This window comes from Equus quagga, chromosome 12 (assembly GCF_021613505.1).
Source record: "Equus quagga isolate Etosha38 chromosome 12, UCLA_HA_Equagga_1.0, whole genome shotgun sequence".
Classification (NCBI taxonomy): Eukaryota; Metazoa; Chordata; class Mammalia; order Perissodactyla; family Equidae; genus Equus; species Equus quagga.
This window is the reverse complement of record NC_060278.1, coordinates 61030508-61049599: the sequence shown is the minus strand read 5'-3', so window position 1 is coordinate 61049599 and position 19092 is coordinate 61030508. Positions and strand designations below refer to the sequence as shown.

The 19092-nt window shown below is 61.1% G+C and overlaps 2 protein-coding genes across 2 annotated transcripts; one reads left to right on the top strand and one right to left on the bottom strand.

Moving 5' to 3' along the window:
* The first annotated feature begins 1100 nt into the window (after nucleotides 1–1100).
* ARL8A (ADP ribosylation factor like GTPase 8A) lies at nucleotides 1101–9205 on the top strand. Its single transcript, XM_046678131.1, has 7 exons — nucleotides 1101–1329; nucleotides 5678–5758; nucleotides 6097–6170; nucleotides 7144–7237; nucleotides 7352–7419; nucleotides 7620–7690; nucleotides 8141–9205. Exons 1-7 carry the CDS (start codon nucleotides 1207–1209, stop codon nucleotides 8188–8190), a joined length of 561 nt encoding a protein of 186 aa, XP_046534087.1. The 5' UTR covers nucleotides 1101–1206; the 3' UTR covers nucleotides 8191–9205.
* Nucleotides 9206–12488: 3283 nt separating this feature from the next.
* Nucleotides 12489–17605, bottom strand: GPR37L1 (G protein-coupled receptor 37 like 1). Its single transcript, XM_046679810.1, has 2 exons — nucleotides 16673–17605; nucleotides 12489–13850 (listed from the first exon to the last, which is right to left on the bottom strand). The coding sequence occupies exons 1-2, from the start codon at nucleotides 17570–17572 to the stop codon at nucleotides 13032–13034; spliced, it is 1719 nt and encodes a 572-aa protein (XP_046535766.1). The 5' UTR covers nucleotides 17573–17605; the 3' UTR covers nucleotides 12489–13031.
* Nucleotides 17606–19092: the final 1487 nt, after the last annotated feature.

Here is a 19092-nt window from a genome sequence, read left to right as displayed (position 1 = left end):
CTTCCAGGGACACATAAAACCAAGTGAACCTGGAGTCAATTTAGGAAACGGGGCAGAGGTGACCCTTAGGAGCTAGAGAGAGACTTAGAGCAAAATAGAAGGACGACACAAAAAATCCAGAGCATTATGCTAAGCCAAGGCTCTGTGACCCCTCCACCTTGGCCTCTGTCTGCTGCTCTGGGCTCATCCTGGGGCCATTGACACTGGTGCGGTTGACACTGACCATTTATGCACCTTTGACTAAAGCAACACTCTCCATGGATGAACAACAAACACTCAGGAGCACCCAGCATGGGGCGGGGACTGCCCTGAAGCCTGGGAAGTCGGGGTACCGCCAGCTGGGGTCAGCGGGCCCTGGGGTTAGGGGCACCTCCCACCATCAATTCTCCTCTGGGAGAAAATTTTGGTTTTTCCCAGAACAGGCCAACTTACCCATTTGCCGCAGATCCTCCTCACTGGAGACGGCCCCCCTCCCCGCCAGCAGGATTTTATCTTAAGTATCTGGGTGATCCTAGCGAAAATCAGCATCAGACCCAAACATTCATTTCACCTTGGACCAGAGGCTTCCCAAATAAGTGGTTCAGGCACACTGCGGTTTACAAACCAAGATGGCGCATCGAAACCCGCCCAGACGCGGTGACTTCCCGCTGGGAGCATTTTGAGAGGGTGGGACCTGGTACCCAGAGATGCTGGGAGGCAAGGATTTAGGGGACAAAAAGTTTCTCTTTCATAGAGATCTCTCTCCTGTCCTGGAACGTGGGAGAACCACCCTTCTCCGCCCCGCACATGTTCCCGCATGACGGAGACCTCACCCACCTCGGGCCCACGGTCTTTTAAGCGAGGGGATGCCAGGGCGCGCCAGCTCGGGAAGGGAAACAGAGGATCAGACTGTTTTCCCCAAGCGCCCCCGACGCCAGCTGTGGGTCCGGCCCTAACCCGAAACCCGCCCCCGACCCCAGCGCCGGGGGAGGAGCGCGCGCTGGAGCATGAGCGGGACGCAGGAGGGCGGTGGTGGAGGAGGAGCGGGAGGGAGAGCAGGTGGAGGAGGGGCTGGAGCAGGAGGAGGAGCAGGAGCGGGAGGAGCAGGAGGGCGCGGAAGCCACACCCATCGGCGAGCCGCTCCGGGCGCGAGTCGTCGGCGCCGCGCTGAGCTCCGCCCGCACCGAGCAGCGGGACCCGGGCCGCACCGGGAGGGGCGCCGCGACCATGATCGCTTTGTTCAACAAGCTGCTGGACTGGTTCAAGGCCCTGTTCTGGAAGGAGGAGATGGAGCTCACGCTGGTCGGGCTGCAGTACTCGGGCAAGACCACCTTCGTGAACGTGATCGCGGTACGGGGGCCGGGGCGCGGGGCCGTCGCCGCCCTGCCGACCGGGTCTCCGCCCTGCTGACTGGGTCTCCGCCCGGCACGGCCGGGGCGCCGTCTGCATGGCCGGCTCGGCCGCGCGCGGGCGGGGAGGAGCGGGCCGGGCGCGCGGGGCCTAGCGCGGCCGTGGGGATGTGGGGCGCGACCCGCCTCCTGCTCGGCCGGGATGGCGCGACGCGGGGCGGGGAGGGGACGAGGGGACCGGCGGCCCCGAGGGGGTCACGAGACGGGAGGGACCCTCTGGCGGCCGAGACAGGCCCCCCGGCCCCGCGCCCGGGCCATGACAGGGCGAAAGCGCCCGGGCCTTTCCGCGTGCGGGGGGTCGCGGGACCGGGCGGCCTGGGGAGGGGGTCCGGGCGGCCAGCCCCACCCCAAGGGCTTAACCCCTGCCTGCCGGAAGAGGAAGCCGGCGCCCTGGAGGGGGAGGGGAGGGGAGGGATCCCCGCGGTGGGGGATCAGCTGAGAGGCCTTTGGCCCAAGCCCAGCCTCCTCCCCTCCAGGAACCTCCAGGCCGGCGGCTCTGGCCGGGGGTCCAGGGAGGGTGGCATCGCTGGCGGAGTTTGGAGTCTGCACCTGCTCAGAAGTTGCAGGGGGAGGTGCCCCCGCCCAGAGGATGAGCTGATGGGGCACTGCCCACTCTGGGGACCTGGGAGAGACCGGCTTGGGGCTCTGGGTACTAGGACCGAGGAGGGCGATTGTAAGTCTTTCAGGGCCGGGGGAGTGGTGGGGAAGGAGTTAAAATCTCGTCTCAAAAAAAAAAAGAGGAAGATGAGCTTTCTGGGTGTGAGCTGGGGCTGCAGTCATGGCTGCGGCCTGCATTTCAGATCCCGCCCAATGGGGCTCCGGGAGCAGAGGAAGGCTGGGGACAGAGGCCTGGGTGGTCCAGGGACCCGGCGCCAGTCCCCAGACTGGGGTTTCTGAGAATTGTAGGTTGGCCAGTTGCCGGCTCAGAATGCCGCCGAGACAGGGCAGCAAAGAAGTGTGGCCGGCTGGCCCAGGTGCCTCCTCCTGCCCGAGGTCGCCCATCCTGCAGAAGAGGCCTCCCAGCAGGGCCCAGCACCCAGAAGGAGCACTGCCCGAGGCAGGAGGGCGCGGGGCAGGCTGGAGGGGCGTGCACCCCACCATCACATGTTGGGCACTGGCTTCCTTTCCCAAACATGTGTCGCAAGTGACCTCTGCCCCTGCGTCCACCGGTGGCTCCTGACTCCTCACCTGACAGAGCGGGATCTTCAGGCCCGTGCTGGGCTCTGGGCACGGTGGTGTCAGGGACCCTCTGCTTAGACTGGGCGTTGACTTGGGCTCTTGGCTCCCTGAGCAGGAGCACAGCGCCTGGACACTGGGCCTGCGGGCCTGGGCGGCTCGGCTTCTAGGCATTTAGATCTGGGAGCTGTCTCTGGGTGAGGCTGGGCTGATGGCTCTGCTGAGATGTCACCTCCAGTCCCGGGGGAAGCTCTCCTCATGGAGTATTTGTTGGAGCCATGTCCTGGACAGGGATCCAGGGACCCCGGTGGGTTCTGCTTCCTGGACAGGAGGGTCTCCTCTAGGCCGGCATTATATTGGAGAGTGGGACGCTCCGGCAGGTCAGGAACAGAACCCGAGAATGGCAAATTCCACTGCCGGGGTCAAGAATTTCCGTGATGTGCAGGGAAGTCCTCCTCCCCAGCCATGTGTTCCCCGTTTCGATGTTAAATTTGTTGCTTCAACTTGCACATCCTTAAAGAGCAAGCTGAATTTCCCTCTAACGAGTCCTCCCAAGAAACACCCCCCCCCCCGGGGGGGGGGGGCTGTAGTGGGCATCCCAGCGACAGGGTAACCCTGTGTCCCCAGGTCCTCCGGGGCTGCCACACTGGAGTTTCTGCCCACCCTGCGTGCGGTCACCGTCAAATGTCTTTCAGAAAGAAACCAAGAGTCGGAACCCCTGGGCTTGGTGGTCCCCATGCCCACCGCTGACTCCGAATCACCTTTGTCTGTCCGTTTGGCTCCTGTTTGTCTCAGCCGCTCCCCCAGTCGGCGTTTGCTCCTCGCTGTCTGAGGCCAGGGTGTAAATAGAAGTTGACTTGATGTGTCCAGCTACTCCGCAGGCTAAGAAAGCTGGAAGGAAATTATATAGAGACTTTACGGTGCTTCCAAGAACCTGAAACTGATCTTTTGAGTTCTGAAAAGTCATGATGCTAGAAAGTAGGAGATGTTTTGCCTGAGGGAAACAAGAGGACCATTTTCAAAAATTTAAAAGTGGAAAAGACTGTCCTGTGAAGGAACCAGTCTTGGGGTACCCGGGGTGGGGGGGGAGTTATAGGAGGATGGACTTGTGACTCATTATAAAGGACTTTTGGAGAGTTGAAGCTGACCAAGAAGGAGTGAGCGGGGGGATTCGAGGCTGAGACGAGAGGCTGGACCGGATGCTGCTAGGGTTACTTGTGACCTTAAATGAGGAGCTTGTGCGATGGGGGCGTCAGCAGAGAGATGAAGTCCTAAGCTGGTTCCAGCTTAGCTCTGAGTCGCAGCTGCACTGGAGCCCGTGGTACTGGGAGCCTGGCTCCCTCAGGGTCCTCCAGCCTCCCCCTTTGCCCAGGATCACCCCTGCCAGGCCGGGCTTTTCATGTATGTGGGAGCCAAGAGCGATGAAGGGTTCTCACGCTGCATTGAAATCATTTACAAGCACCTTGTGAGCCTAATTGGCCAATCTCTAGACAACCTGAGCACTTCTCCCCCATGTCATGGAAGGCGGCCTTGAGGCCCTGAGGTGGCAGTGTCTTGTCCCAGCTCCTGTACAATGAGGGATGACAAGAGATGGGCTTCCATCCTCAGACTCTGAGCTCCTAATCAGCCAATGGGGTGGGGTGGACTATATCCAGCATGTGCCCCACCCCCGCCTGGCCCCCTCGGGTCTGGGTGATGAGACCAGGACCATCCACGGTCCTCCCTGCTCAGCCAGGAGAGAAGCTGTTGTCCTCGGGGACACTCCCTTTGCTCAGGGATTCCTAACTTCCAGGGGCTCTTGGACCCTTTGAGATCTGATAAGATTGGAGACCCTTTCCCCAGAGAAGTGTACATACAAACAAAACCCTGCACATGCGCATCCTGTGCAGTTTCAAGGGGTCCCACGGCTCTCTGACGCCCGTCTGGCCTCCAGGTTAGGAACGTGGGCTCCACCGTGTCGTGAGCATCCGTTGGGGGTCCTCCGGTCTCACATCCAGGGGCCTTGGTGAATGAGTTTGGGGCTTTCCTGCAGATCAAAGGGAATGAATCTCTCCTTCAGGTGGGACCTCCAGACTGAGGGCTCTGCGTGGGAAGCCCTCATCCCCCACACCTTGGCTAGTGGTCAGAGTCCCTGACCTCTTTACGTGACCCGAGGCCTTCTTCCTCCCAGCTGGAAGAAGCAAATGGCACGGGGCAGGAACAGTGCTGTGCCCTCAGGGGCCAGGTGCCAGAAGCCCCGTCTCCTCCAGACTGGCCTGGGGGTGAGCAGAAGTGTCCTTCATGTCAACATGCTATGATCTTGGGGGAATGTTGGTCTGGCCTTGTTGAGACCTGTGGCTAGTTCAGAACAGTCTAGAGATCTCGGAGACAATTTGGAGGGGGAAAATAAACATTCTTAGGATCTGAAGATGGGTGGCGGGAAGTAGAGTTGTCGTCAGTTCTAGTTATGCGGCAAACGTCTACAAACGTTAACATAAACACGTTCCTCTCCACAAGGAGCTCTCCGTCTGGTGGGAGACACAGAAGTCAGCAGATCATGTAGAGTGTGGATTATCCATCCTAACAGATGGAGTGTGGACAAATGAGCCAGAACTGTGGATAATCCTGAAATTGCTTGCATGCACTGCATTTTGGGGGTGGCCGATTTACCTTCCCCAGATTTTGACTGGAATATTTACTGCGGCTTTGAAAGTCCGTCCGCTCCCCTCGAGATCCCCGTGCCGTTTCCGGGGCCTGCACGGGGTTCCTGCGCCGGAGGTGGTGGCGCCTCTGCTCCGCTGCAGACCAAACTCGGTAGTGGCTTCTATTCAGCAGAGGCGGGTGAGACCTCTGGTCTCGGGGACAGGTCCTACCATTGCCTCCTCCCTCCCAGGAGCGCTCCAGGACGGGGTGCACACCTCGCTCCAGGACGGGGTGCACACCTCGGTGGGTTACGCCCGCCCTGCTGGAAGGCAAGGGACGCTCAGGAGCGCCCCCTGGCCCCGGGGACGCCCAAGAAGCCCTGGCCTGGCCTCCACTTGACTCTCACAGCCTCTTGTACTCCGCCGTCAGGGACGGCGCGTCGGGGTCCTGTTGATTTTTGCCCCTTTTCCAATTCTGGCTCTTCCTTCCAGTCAGGACAGTTCAACGAGGACATGATCCCCACCGTGGGTTTCAACATGCGCAAGATCACCAAAGGGAACGTGACCATCAAGGTGAGGGGGAGGAAGCCGAAACTCCGGGTGCAAGTGAGGGGGCCGCAGAAGACCATGCGGGCGCTCTCGTGTGTATGCACGTGCCTGTGTGCACGCATGCGTGTGCGCGCGTGTGTGTTGCGGCAGGGGGTCCCGAAGGAGTTGGGGGAGGGCCCTGAGCTCCTGGGAGGAGAAGCTAAAGGAAAGCAGAAGTGGGTCATCCGGGCAGAGGGCAGTCGCAGGGGTGGAGCGAGGAGGGCTGGGGGGCAGGGGCGGGGGCGGGGAGGAGGGGTCCTTGGAGCCCAGAGCGTTTGGTTGCCTGCCTGTCGCTGAGACCGTGTCGCCCTCTTCTCGCCCAGCTCTGGGACATCGGGGGCCAGCCCCGATTCCGCAGCATGTGGGAGCGCTACTGCCGGGGAGTGAGCGCCATCGTGTAAGTGCCCGCGGGCGGCCGCGGGGCCCCCCAGCCTCACCCGGGCCCCAGCCTGAGGACCTGCAGGGACCGAACCCGATTAGTCGTAATCCTAGTTCGTGAGCACCGTGCGTGCACAGCTGCCTTCGCTGGCCCGCCTCCTATCCAATACACTCTCTGGGCAGCGCACCTGTCTGTGACCCAGGGCTCAGGTGGCACCTGTGCATCCTCGTTGTCCCCCTGCCTCCCCCACCCAGGGTCACCACCTTCCTGAATTTTGTGCAGTTTAAATGATTCATTCCCTTGCTCTTTAAAAATAATTTCATCCTACATATATATACCCAAACAAAAAATTATTTGGTTTTTCTTGTTTTTAACCTGATTTTGTGTGTGTGTGTGTGTGTGAGGAAGATCGGCCCTGAGCTAACATCTGTTGCCAAGCTTCCTCTTTTTGCGTGACGAAGATTGTCGCTGAGCTAACACCTGTGCCAATCTTCCTCTATTTTGTATGCGGGATACCGCCACAGCATGGCTTGACAAGTGGTGCATAGGTCCGCTCCTGGGATCCGAACCTGCGACCCCTGGGCCACCAAAGCAGAACACATGAATCTAACTGCTACAGCACCAGGCTGGCCCCTAACCTGATTTTTTAAAGTATCTTTCTGCAAGGAAATCTGGGGCTTCCTCTGCCTTTCTCACTCAACCATATCTGGTCTTCCCGTGAAAACATAGAGGGTCCTTTGGGAGGGACTTGCGTCTGATCCTCAAGGGCCCGAGCTTTGCATGGGAGTAGCAGCTTCTCCAGGGGGACCTCAGGGAACAGGATAACTGCAGGGTCCCTGTGGCTTTTCACTCCCATCCGTTCAGAAAACACACCCTGGGCAGGCCCAGGAGCCCAGAGGGGCAGAGGTGACCCAGCCGGAGCGTGGCAGTGTCTCCTCCTCCCTGTCTGCCCGTGGTGTCAACACGCTTGTTCCCACCCTGCCGTCCCCAGGTACATGGTGGACGCCGCTGACCAGGAGAAGATCGAGGCCTCCAAGAACGAGCTGCACAACCTGCTGGACAAACCCCAGCTGCAGGGCATCCCGGTCAGCACCCCCGAGGGACTGGGACGGATGGCAGGGGGCGCAAGGGGGAGAGGAGGCGGGGACGGCATCCAGTCCCCCATCCGGACACCCGGCCTTGCGCCTCCCTCTCTGTAGGTCTTAGTCCTGGGTAACAAGCGAGACCTTCCGGGAGCCTTGGACGAGAAGGAGCTGATCGAGAAGATGTGAGTTTGGCGACTTCTCTGACCTTGCTCCCTGCTCCCCATGTTCCCCGGGCACCCACCGAGCGCCAGCGGCTTGGTGCTGCCCTGAGTGTCCGCCACACGATGGCAGCAGAGCCCACCTTTCCGGGAGCCGCGCCCTCCCCATGTGGCCTGGCCTCTGGGTTGTCCTGGCCTCAGTGACTCTGCTCTGGTTCCCCCAGGAATCTGTCGGCCATCCAGGACCGGGAGATCTGCTGTTACTCCATCTCCTGCAAAGAGAAGGACAACATTGGTGCGTGGGTTCGGGGCGTAGCCACGGGCCGGGGAGGAGAGCAGAGGCCCCCTGGGTGTCTCCGTGGTGGCTCTCGATTCGGACTCCTCCACTTTCCTGGGAGCCCCACGCTCTGGTTCTCCAGGGAGGACAGGCAGCCAGAGGCCCGATGCTGAGCATCTTCTGCGCTCTGCCATCAGTTGGTCCCATGATCTCGGACAAACCACTCCCATCCTTGTAGCATCACAGGGTTGGTGGGCGTCTGACTCTGACACCCAGGGCTCATCTCTTTCTCAGCACCCGGACGCCCCGCCACCCACTGGGGGCTTCCTGGAGCTTGACAGCTCTGGGCTCCTGGTGCCCATAGAGCTGACCCGGCTGCAGTTTTGCGGGGCCCCAGGCTCCCTGTGTCCACCTCCCCTGCAGGTCCAGCGCTGGAAGCCCTGTAACCTTCTCTCTCGTCCCCACCAGACATCACCCTACAGTGGCTTATTCAACACTCGAAGTCGCGGAGAAGCTGAGGCTGCGGCCCTGCCCCCTGGGACCAGGACCGTGTCCTCCAGACCTGAAGCCGAGCCCCCTGCCCGCCCCGCCGTCCCCCCTGAGCCCTCCCCTCCTCGCTGGGTGTGGGGAGGGGCCTCTGGGGATCCCAGAGTCCTGTTCTGCTGAGGTTGGAACTCCTGATTTTACTGTAAAATAAACTGCTCCCATCTGGTCCTAACCTCACCCCCCCCCCCCGGCCCCTCCTCCCCCACCACCCTGCTTCCCTCCCTCAGCGGCCCTGGCCCCACAGCCCCTGCCCCCTCCGTCCTGCTCCTCGACGCCCCTCCCAGCACTCTTCTGTTACTGTCTGTGTGTACAGTATATATATGTATATATATTTTAACTTTTAATTTAAGCAAAGACTAAAATCAACCATTTGATGCTGCGGGGGCCAGTCAGGATCTGGGTGGGCGGTCTGGAGAGAAGGAAAGAGACATGGGTTGCTTGGGGCAGGCTCAGACCAGGAAGGGTGAAGCCTGGCACCTGGGGCAGGAACCAGCCTGGGCACTGGTGGCCGTCCCAGGTCCTCCCGTTGCCACTCCCAGTCTGGCTTGTCCCTGCGGTGCTTGAATGTTACAGGCTGACGGGAACCTCCAGAGGTGCCCCTCTCGGCCCCCAGCCTCCGCAGGGCCACCAGGCACAACCAGGAGCCGGAGACCACCGGCCGAAGGGGCAGGAGGCCAGCGTCCCCCCGACCCCGGCTCCCGGCTCCCGCCCCTCCCGGGCCCCCTCCACGGGCCGTGTCATTTTCTGTTCTCATTTTGCAGAGTTGCACAAGGAGAGAACTCAGCAGGGGTGGGGGGGTTGGTCCTTTGAGTTTTGTTTTCTGTTTGTTTGTTTATTTAATGATTTGTAAAGTGATGTTCCTCTTCCTTTTTTTACACTTTTCAGCTCATATTTAACCTCTGTTTGGAAGACGATTCTTGTAACTGTACATTTTTTTGCCTCCTAATAACGACAACAAGAATAAAATTACCGATTTTGTGTTGGGGGGGTGTGTGCTGCCGATTATTTTTCCTGAGATGGCGTGCCCTGACTGGCAGGTGGGGGACACTGGCGCCCATCACCGGGCGCGCGCCCACGTTCGCACACAGTGGACCTCGCCGAGTGGCCTCCCCTGGGCGTGTGTGCTCCCGCCTCACCCTTTCTAGTCGCTTCCGTGAGGCCCTAGCCTGGAGTCTGCAGCCGCCCAGTGGGGCCCAGGAGAGGCGCTTAAGGAACTGCCCAGGGCCTGGGTCGTCAAGGCAGGACCCCGGCTCTGCACCCCAGTGTGTGCAGACTGAGCCTGTTTCCTCAGGTCCGTTCGGAGCCCCCCTTGCAGGCAGAGCTCTGTCCCCACCGTCCCTGGAGCCGGCTAATTGTCCTCCAGGCAGGCACTCTGAGCCCGCAGAGCCTGAGGGCTTCCCCTCCTCCGCGCTTCTGTGTGGGAGTTGGTGTCGCTGGTGTCCGGGAGCGGGCTGTCCCCTCTTCTGCCCAGTTCCAGCCCTCGCCCCACCCAACTTGGTCGCCTGCAGCTGCTGCCTCGGAGCCCGGGAGCCCTGCTTACCCCAATCCGAGGCCATCTTGACCCAGTTTCATGGAAGCCCCACCTCCCCCTGCTCCGCCTCCCGCAGCCTCTCTTCACCCTGGAAACGAGCAGACCCCTGAGGACTCGCATCCCTTCTCGCCCTGCCTCCTGGGAGGAAGGAGCCGTGTTTCCCTGGGTGCTGGGAGCGGGAACCCCAGGGCTCTGGGTCCTGGCCCTGCCTGTTGGCTCTGAACTTCTCTCGCCCGTCTTTGGTGCCCAGGGCTTCCTCCTGGAGGCTCCCTCTGATCATCAGAGTTGTCACAGTGCAATGACCTGCCCGGAGACAGAGTTTGCTGTGGGCAGAGGAATTTGAGGAAGGAATGTGGATGGAGTTTGGCGAGTGGAGCTGAACGATCTTAGGAAAAGGAGACGTGGCCCCCTGGTTAAGGAGGTTGAAGCTGGGCCCAGGCTGTCCCCTGTGCCCTCCTGGCAACAGAGGTGGCAGGGCTTGCTCCTGGCCTGAGAGGCTGGGAGGGGACCAACTGTCATTTATCTGGGGAGCAGGTCAAGCATGTTTCAGGGTCCATCTGCCTTTCTTGGGTCCTGCGTCCTCTGATGGGGGGCGAGGTCCAGGGAAGGCGAGATGGGCTGGTTACCAGCCAGCACCGTCCTCCGCTGCCTGCACACAGCAGGTGCCTGATGTGACCGAAAGAAATCGTTGAACAGGGAACAGGCCGTGCGTCTACGTGAATCGTGGTGTTTGGGGCCCTTTGAACTGCCCAAGCCTGGATGAGTTTAAGGATGCCTGGCCAAGCCTGCTCTGTGGTGTTGTCAGAACTGAGTCTCCAAAGGGAAGAAGGGAGGAGGAAAGGGCGCCCAGCGTTGTGCTGGATGTGTGATATTCTTCTCATTTGGTGACTGGTCCTCCAGGAGCGAGGGATTGTTCCCGTTTTACAGACGAGGAAGCCAAGACCAGAGGTCAGTCACTGCATCCAGCCCGATTGTCAGGCTCAGTGTGTGTGCTCTGTCCCCACTGCCCCAGCTGAAGGGGGCTCAGTGCATCATCCCTCCCGCCTGCATAAGGGTCTGAGGGCTGTGCCCTAGGGGGAGTAAGAATGTCCACTGACTCTGAGCATCCCAGCTCGAGTGCACCACCCAGCCCTGTGCCAATCCACCCTCCATCCCAAGCCTGGGACCCCTAAGCAACAAATGCCACATTGTTCCCCCAGCTGGCCCAGGCTGCAGGGACAGTGGCTCTTTCCCAAGGCCAGGCTGGCCTGCTGACTAATCCTGCAGGCCATTCACGTCGGCAGGCCTGGGAGGCGGCAGTGGTGGCAGGGCCTCGCAGCCACCATCTCCCCCTTCTGCTCTGAGCTGGCCAACCAGCAGCAGGGAGAGGCAAAGGGCGCCCTTTGTGGAAGAGGCGCCCAAACAGGATGCCGCAGTGACCCCCTCTCTGCCCTCAGCCTTCCATCCTCAGCCCCCTCCCGGCCCCAGACTTTGCCTCGGCTCACCCTGGCCCCGTCCTTGCATCCTCTAGGAAGCTGCTGGTGCATCAAGGACTGGGGGTGGGGGTGGGGTAGAGAAGGAGTTGGGGGGTGTCGAGGAAACGGCCTTGGGAACTTCAGGGAGGCAAGCCCGCCTTTGGGGCCCCCTCCCACCTGGTCCCTGCATCTTAAGTTTCTACAGACAAAGCTGGGGGCTTCAGTCACTGTGGCAACAGGTCTGCGGAGAAATGGGTGGGTGTCGTCCCCCAGCACAAAGAGTGCGCGTGGCAGCGCCATCACTTAGCAACGGCCTCCCTCTCTCTTGGCGTCACCGTCCTGGGGGTGTGTGCCAGGGAGAGAACAAGGCTGTTAAGATCCTGGGAGAGGGGGAAGGAGGCCTGAGTACCAGGGGGCTGAGGCCAAGGGGTGTGGGTGGAGTGGACAGAGAAGAATGGAGCCCGGGCACCCGGCAGGCCTAGCCCCTCACCATCCCCGGCCCCTGGGGACCCTTCTGAGGCCCCATGCAGATGTCCAGGTAGGCCTGGCCAGCGAAAATTGCCGGTGGGACCCGGAGCTTGCTCTCAGATGGGGAAGGGTGGCTCATCCCCAAAGCTGGTGATGGGGGCAGGCAGTGATTTGTGGCCTAAGCTGTGGCATGCCTTCTGGTTGACCTTGTGCCAGCTTCTCTGGGCCCAAACAGGGGAAGTGGGACACCTGGGTGGGACCAGGGGAGGAGCTGAAGGGTCTGCGGGCCCAGGATGGAGCTGGAGCCGCGCTGCCAGGAAGGGGTGTGGCGGGGTGGGGCAGGGGCAGGCAGCGGGCAGCCAGCTGGGCCGTCTTTCGGCAAAACAGTCCATCCTAAGAAACCGAACAAGAGCGGCTCTCAGAGTGAGGGGGGGCTCACGGAGGGAGGGCCACTGCTTTCCCTCGAATGGGGCTTTGTCGGGAGGGAGGAGCTGAGGTGGGGGCTCCAGAGAAGATGGGTTTCCCCTCTTGACTTCCCAGGGCTGGAGGGGCTGAGGCCGGGAAGAGGACTCAGCACCCCAGCTCCCAAGCTCTCCGTCCCCTCCGCCGCTCAAGAGCCACAGGGCCAGGTGGGACATCAGCCGCAGGCTGGGAAGGGCCAAAGGTGGCCAGAGGAGCCCCCTGGAACAGCACCCACCCAGGGAAGGTGCATCTGGGCGCTGCCAGGATGTGGCACAAGAAAGTCCAGTGGGACCCGGGTGGCTGCACCTAGTTTATTGTTTTTCAGCTGGGCTTTCTACAGGGGAGCATCTAAGAAGGGAGTGGGGACACGGCAACCCAGGGGAGTCAAAGAGGGAGGAAGAGGGAGAGAGAAATCCTCCAGAAGAAGAGAAGGTGCCGGAGGAGGCTTCCAAGGCTGGGGGAGATCCCATCCAGAGAAGAGCCAAGTCAGGCTGACCCCCACAGGGTCCCCGATCCAGGATGGGGGTGGGGTGGGGCAGGAAGACGATGCTTAGAGAGGGCACAACTGTGTGGTTGGGTTCCAAGACAGAGACGGGAAACAGAGTGGACCCGGGTGAAGTTCTGGCTCCCGGCTCGGGGCCCTGGCACTTCTAGGCAATTCGGAGGACCTGGAAGCATCCGCATCGGCCAGTTGAGAGGACAGAGCTGGGAGGCCCCACTGAGTGGCAAGGAAGGCCCTCCTTGGGGAAGGGGCTTTCCTAGGCCCGAACCTCAACAAAAGGGGCCAAGTCCACAGCTAGACCGCAAGACCACGAGGACAGAAACGCCAGACACAGGCTGGGGTGCCCCTCTCTGCCCCCCTCACCCCACTCCTGGGCCTCCCCGCTGGGGCCTGGCCTCAGCAAGGCGTGCCCAGGGGCAGGAGCGGGGGCGACTCCCTAGGCTTGTGGAAATAGATGGAGGACGACATCTCGGTCTTGAGCTTGTTGTCCGAGCCATCGGCGGCCGAGGCCTCGGAGGCCCCGCCGCCACACTCCTCGCAGCAGCAGCAGCAACAGCAGTCCAGGAAGGCCCGGCCCAGTGGCCGGCAGATGCACAGGAGGAGCACGGGGGTGATGGCCCCCTTCAAGAAGATGGAGAACTGGTTGATGAGGCCCAGGAGGTCCAGGGTCTGGCGGGCGAGCTCTGTGGAGAGGTAGGCCACCACGATGTTGCAGATGTTCTCGGGGAGGGTGCACAGGGCATACACCACGGTCAGGCCTACCACGGTGCTGTTGAGCTGGCTCTCGCACTGCTCGTGCTTGCCTGCCCGGCACTCCGGCTTCCTCCCCGGGGGGCCCCGCACCCGCCACGTCACCAGCTGGCAGGTGACCGTAAAGAGGATGGGCAGGCAGAAATAGCAGCCGAAGTACCACCACATGCGGGCGTTCTGGTAGGTCATCACCAGCGAGTAGAGAGACTCAGGCAGGCTGGCCGAGGGCTTCATGACGCAGGAGTCCACAGTGCCCGCCGTGGGGGCAGGCTCCTGTGCCAGCTGCCACAGCAGGAGCTCGGGCATGGCCAGAGTCATGGAACCCACCCAGATGACAGCCAGCTTGGCCAGGATGGACTGGCACCGCTCGATGGGCCGAACCTTGGGCAGGGTGCTGGTGGCCACGTGGAAGCGGTCGATGCCTAGGGCACAGAGGCTGAAGGTCGTGACTCCCAGAGAGGACACCTGCGGGCAAAGATGTGGAGGAAGAGAGAAGCCTGCGGTCAAACCTGGGGGCGAGGGGAGGGTGCTGGTTTCTGGCTTAGACGGGGAATCGAGCGTAAGTGTGGAAGTGAGAGTCGTAACAACCACCCTTGAGCGAGCCTTTGTCACACGTCGGGGCTTTCACACACGTCATCAAGTCCTCACAACCAACCACCTTTTGCAAGAAGACGCCGTGGTCCAGGCAGGGTGAGAGACCTGGTGGACGGCTGAGGTGAGGACCCCACACAGACCCCCTGGCTCTTCCCGCCTCGCTTCTCTGCCTCTGGGGCAGGGGGTGAGTGGCTGGGGTCCCACAGACCCTCACGCTCTCTGAGAGGCTTTGGAAATCATCTCTAAGGAGGAACCGAGACAGAGACAGAGACAGCCTGGGTCTGGGCAGGTCCTTCCGCGCCCGCACCCATCGTGTGCATGGAGTGAACGGTCTTGGGGCACATGGTGCGCAGGCTCAGTCACACTCACACACACTCAGTCACACACTTGTCCCGCTGGCCCCCGTCCGGCTGTGCGGGGAAGCAGCCCCCTGCTAGCCGGCCTGCACCCCCGCCCCCTGCCACCCCGCTTTTCATGGAGGCACAGGAAAATCACTCAGAGCCAAGAGGAAGAAGACAGAGCCGCGGGGAAGAATGTGCCAGCGAGAATAAAGGACGAGGAGAGCCGGCCTGGCTCTGGGACGACGCTCCTCCACACTCGGAGATTGTGCTCAGACCCCCTTCCGTCCAAACGCTCCCTCTTCTCGCTGGGGGAACACAATCCCTGGCTTATTAGCGCGGCCACCACCGAGTGTCCTTGTGGAGATCCCCCGCCCCTCTCTTGGCAGGGGAGCCCCGGCCTGTGGAGGAGGCGAGTTCGGGTTGGGCAAAAACATCACCGTGCTCCTTCTTCCCTACGTCTCAAAAAATGCCTCGAGCTTTATGCCAAGCTGGGTCCCTCCTGAGACAGCCCCCCCCCCCGCAAGGGCTTCTGGGGCAGCGTATTTGTCCCTCAGCTCCCTCCCCACGACCCAGCCTGGAGGGGGGCTGTGGGCTCAGGGACCATCTCCGCCCTTCAGGAGTGCAGAGGGGGCACCCAGGGGGATTCAGGCCAGAGTCTCCCCACGAGGTGTGTGGAGACCCACAGGCGGGCACGGCCGGGCCTCCCCTGACTTCCCAGCCTCGTGCAAACAGGAGCTCGTGCCTGTCTGCTCCCATCCCGTCCTCCTCTCACACCATCCCCAGTTAAAAACCACCACTTATCGCACTATTTTAACTCTAAGCGTTTATAGACGTTACCCATTGGATCCTTCAAGAATTCATTCAGATCGTGATGATTCTCCTAACTTATTTCCCCAATTTACAGATGAGGAAACTGAGGTCAACGAGGTTAAGTCACTGATCAGGCCACTCAGCCAGTGAGGGCAAAGCCGGGGGTCTGGTCTGCCCAGTCCCCGAGCCCTGCGTCCAGCCTCTCACGGCGCATCCGGGCGTGGAGTGCCAGGTGACCACTAAGATGCGAAGGCCACCCCCCAGTGGGAGGGTCTTCTCCGGGGTTTGGGTACCTTTGCGCCACCATTACGGGGTCTCCCTGGGTCGGGAAGGACAGGAAAAGGCTGTACCAACTGCCGGGCCTCAGAGAGTCAGTCCAGATATGAAATCGTCGCTAATACACAGGGAACTGGGGACAGAGCTGGGAATGGGACCTGTGTCTGGATGCCTGATTCTGACCCCGTCTCCACCCAGGCAGGTCACCCGTGTCACACAGCGTCGTCCACTCCCAGGAGGACTAGCAGCCTTCAAGATGGGGGGGAGGGGGGTGCCGAGTCACTCCAGTCCTCATTATTACCACCCACACAGCCAAAATGTTAAGGCCACTTTATTTTGTGTCCCCTTCGGGATACAGTGGCCTTGCTGTGTTCCACATAGACGCACATATATTGGTGTATTTTTGCGATGTTTTAACCTGCCTCCATGAGATCCACACCTCCATCAACACCGCGGACTTGTCTTGAGGAAGCCCCCGGAGGCAAGGATAGCAAAACCCTTTAGAACTGTAGATTGGCCCACCTGGAAGGGCCGTCTGGTCTACCCCCTGGCTGGGAGCTAAGGAAACTGGAGAGGAGCTATGACCGGCCCAGTGACACCCATATGCCAGTGATGGGTGGACACTGGAGCCCCCCTTGCCCCCAGCCCCAGCACCCAGAATCAGGTCTTCCCTTTCAGAGGATTTGGGAGGTTGCTGATGGTGATGGCAGCAATGACGACAGTCACAGTAAAAAGGGTCTGTCCTCCCAGCGTTTGCATTCACGGGGTGGGTATTGACTTGATCTGGGGGGTCTGTAGGGAACGGATCTCCCTTTAGATGCTACTTAGGGAAGCAGGATATTGAGGGGTAAAGAAGGGGAGCCGTGGGTGCAGGGCAGCGGCCATGGGCACGAAGGGAGGAAGAGGAGACACACAAAGGACAGAGAGATTCTTGGATGGGGAGAGGGGAGAGGCTTAAGGCAGGGGAGGGGCAGCTCAGAGTGCAGAGAAACGGGGAGAGGTCCACCTCCCACCCAGAGCAGGAGACCAGGCTGGGGCTGGAACCGGGGGCCCCGCACACCTGCCTCCCCGACCCTCCCCCTGAGCCTGCTTAGTTCACCCGAGAGCTGCCAGGAGCCAATGCTGCATTTGTCTCCTCGCCTGGTTTGGAGGAGAAGAAGGAAGGCAGAGCTCGGGGCCTCTGGGGTCCTGCACCCCACACACCCCACTCCTGACAGCCCCGTGGATGGCAGCCCTCAGCTGAGCTCTAGCAGGACGCACGCTCACCTCCATGAAGGGCACGGCCCGGCAGGAAACCTCGCCCAACAGCCTCTGCTTGGTGATCTCGTTGAAGATGACGATGGGGAGGCAGAAGAAGAGGACCAGGAAGTCCCAGAGGGCCAGGCTCGCGAGGATGGAGTTCCAGGCGCTCTTCAGGTAGTAGCTGTGCCACACGATGCACATGACCGACAGGTTGCCCACGATGCCCACGGCAAACACCACCAGGGCCAGGAGCATGATGGAGTAGGCACTATAGGAGGCCTCGGTCACCGGGTACAAGGGGTTCTGAATCTGCAGCCTCCGGCCTGGCGGCCCCGTCAGATTGCCCCGCGGCTCCTGCCCGCTGCCCGGGGGCCGCCCGTCCTTGTCTGGGCTGGGGCTGGTGGCCACCCAGGGCTCGGTGGGCTGCAGGCCGGCGGGGTGGATGGGCCGCGGGTACTCAGCCCACTCCTGGGGCACGTACTGCTGCACCCCTTTGGCCGCCTCATCCTCGCTGCCCCTCTTGGACCGGCTCTGCTGCTCCTGGGCCCCGGCTCCATGGTTGCCCAAGGGCAGGGGTGGACCCCCGGAGACTCTGCTCAGCCCCACAGCCGACCCCAGAGCGAGGGAGACGGCCAGCGGCCACAGCCACCGCATGGCAGGACACGCAGGAGGCAGCCGCCCCGCGGAGAGCAGGTGAGGGCAGGGGACCCGGGCGCTGGGTTGACTCGGGAGAGGCAGCTGGCCGGTTGGTCCCCCTCCAGTCAGGCGTCTGGCGTCGCCAGCCTGCTCCAGTGGCCCTGGGCTGTTCCCTCCCACCCTGCAGGCCTGGGCTGGGCAGGGCCCTCTGCTGGACACAGCGCACTCTTTGCTGCCCACACATCTCACCCGCCAGGGCGCTCCTTCTCCACCCGAGGGCAACAGCATCTCAGGCCTGCGGGGCCCTCGGAGGTCACCTGCTGCAAGCCCCCGAAGCAAGAGAGGCCACAGGGGGTGCTGGGGGTCCCACGGTGAGGAGGACAGGACCGGACTGAGGCGCAGGCCTCCCGACTCCTCCTCGGGAGATGGTTCCAAGGCAGCTCCCACACTCGACACTGGACAATATCAGCCGCTGTGGTTTGCTGAACCCTGACCAGGCCCCAGGGCTCGGCGCTTTCTCCATTAACCCTCCTGACAGCTCTCGGGGGAGGTGCTGTGGGTACCATATTTCAGATCAGAAATCTGAGGCTTGCAGAGTCCATCACTGAGCACAAAGCTGATGCACGGCAGAGCCAGCCTGGGCCCCGAATCCGACTCCAGAGCCTTCTGGCTCAACACTGTTCTCAGTAGGTATGAGTTCCTCTGCTCGCCTCCAACCACACACACAAGACATCACAAAAGACCATGTCATGCCAGGCACACGGTGGACGGACATGTGCAATAATTAATATTCTCCCAGCCCCTGCTGGGCTCTTGACACACAAAAATGCAGGAGATGGGGCCGGCCCTGTGGCATAGTGGTTAAGTTCACGCACTCTGATTTGGCAGCCCGGGGTTCGCCAGTTCGGATCCCGGGTGGGGACATGGCACCACGTGTCAAGCCATGCTGTGGTAGGCGTCCCACATATAAAGTAGAGGAAGATGGGCAGAGATGTTAGCTCAGGGCCAGTCTTCTTCAGCAAAAACAGGAGGATTGGAGGTAGACATTAGCTCAGGGCTAATCTTCTTAAAAAAAAAACAAAAGGGAGGGGCTGGCCCCACGGCCAAGTGGTTAGGTTCGCACGCTCTGCTGCAGGCGGCCCAGTGTTTCACCGGTTCGAATCCTGGGCGCGGACATGGCACTGCTCATTGAGCCACGCTGAGGTGGCGTCCCACATGCCACAACTAGAAGGATCCACAACTAAGAATATACAACTACGTACCAGGGGGCTTTGGGGAGAAAAAGGAAAAAAAATAAAATCTTTAAAAAAAAAAAAGGGGGCATGAAGATGGATGAACCTTGGAAAAAAAAATGCAGATCTCTGCCACCAAGGGGCTGTCTGTGCACAGGGGGAAATGAGCATGCAAGTAAAGTTACAATTCATTGTGATGTGATGGATGGTGTGAAAGGCAGGGACGCCAGGGAGCCTAAAGGAGCCTGGAGGGATCACAAAGACCCCACCAGACGAGGTCACTTTTGGATGGATCCTGAAAGCTGACTGTGAGCCTGTAGAATGGACAACAGGAGGAAGGGCACTCCGGGCAGACGATACAGCTCACGCAAAGGCATGGAGGTGGGACGGTGGGTGACGGATGAAAGACGGCCAGCGCATCAAAGGCCGAAGCAGGGAGAGTGTGGGAGTCTGGGGCAAGGAGCCTGGACAGGTCAGCAGAGGAGGGCCCCCGAGGACTCTGTATGCAGGCCAAGGAGGTGACATGTATCCTGAAGGCAGGGGAGAGTGCTGTGGGTGAAGGAAGGACGGATCCCT

Bases quoted from the DNA above. Each gene is read 5' to 3' on its own strand.
- ARL8A (XM_046678131.1), top strand. From the start codon at position 1,207: ATGATCGCTTTGTTCAACAAGCTGCTGGACTGGTTCAAGGCCCTGTTC. The intron at 1,330-5,677 runs GTACGGGGGCCG...TCTTCCTTCCAG, and splicing joins CCTTCGTGAACGTGATCGCG to TCAGGACAGTTCAACGAGGA. The intron at 5,759-6,096 runs GTGAGGGGGAGG...CTTCTCGCCCAG, and splicing joins AAGGGAACGTGACCATCAAG to CTCTGGGACATCGGGGGCCA.
- GPR37L1 (XM_046679810.1), bottom strand. From the start codon at position 17,572: ATGCTGTTGCCCTCGGGTGGAGAAGGAGCGCCCTGGCGGGTGAGATGT. The intron at 13,851-16,672 runs GTGAGCGTGCGT...CTTTGCCCGCAG, and splicing joins GGGCCGTGCCCTTCATGGAG to GTGTCCTCTCTGGGAGTCAC.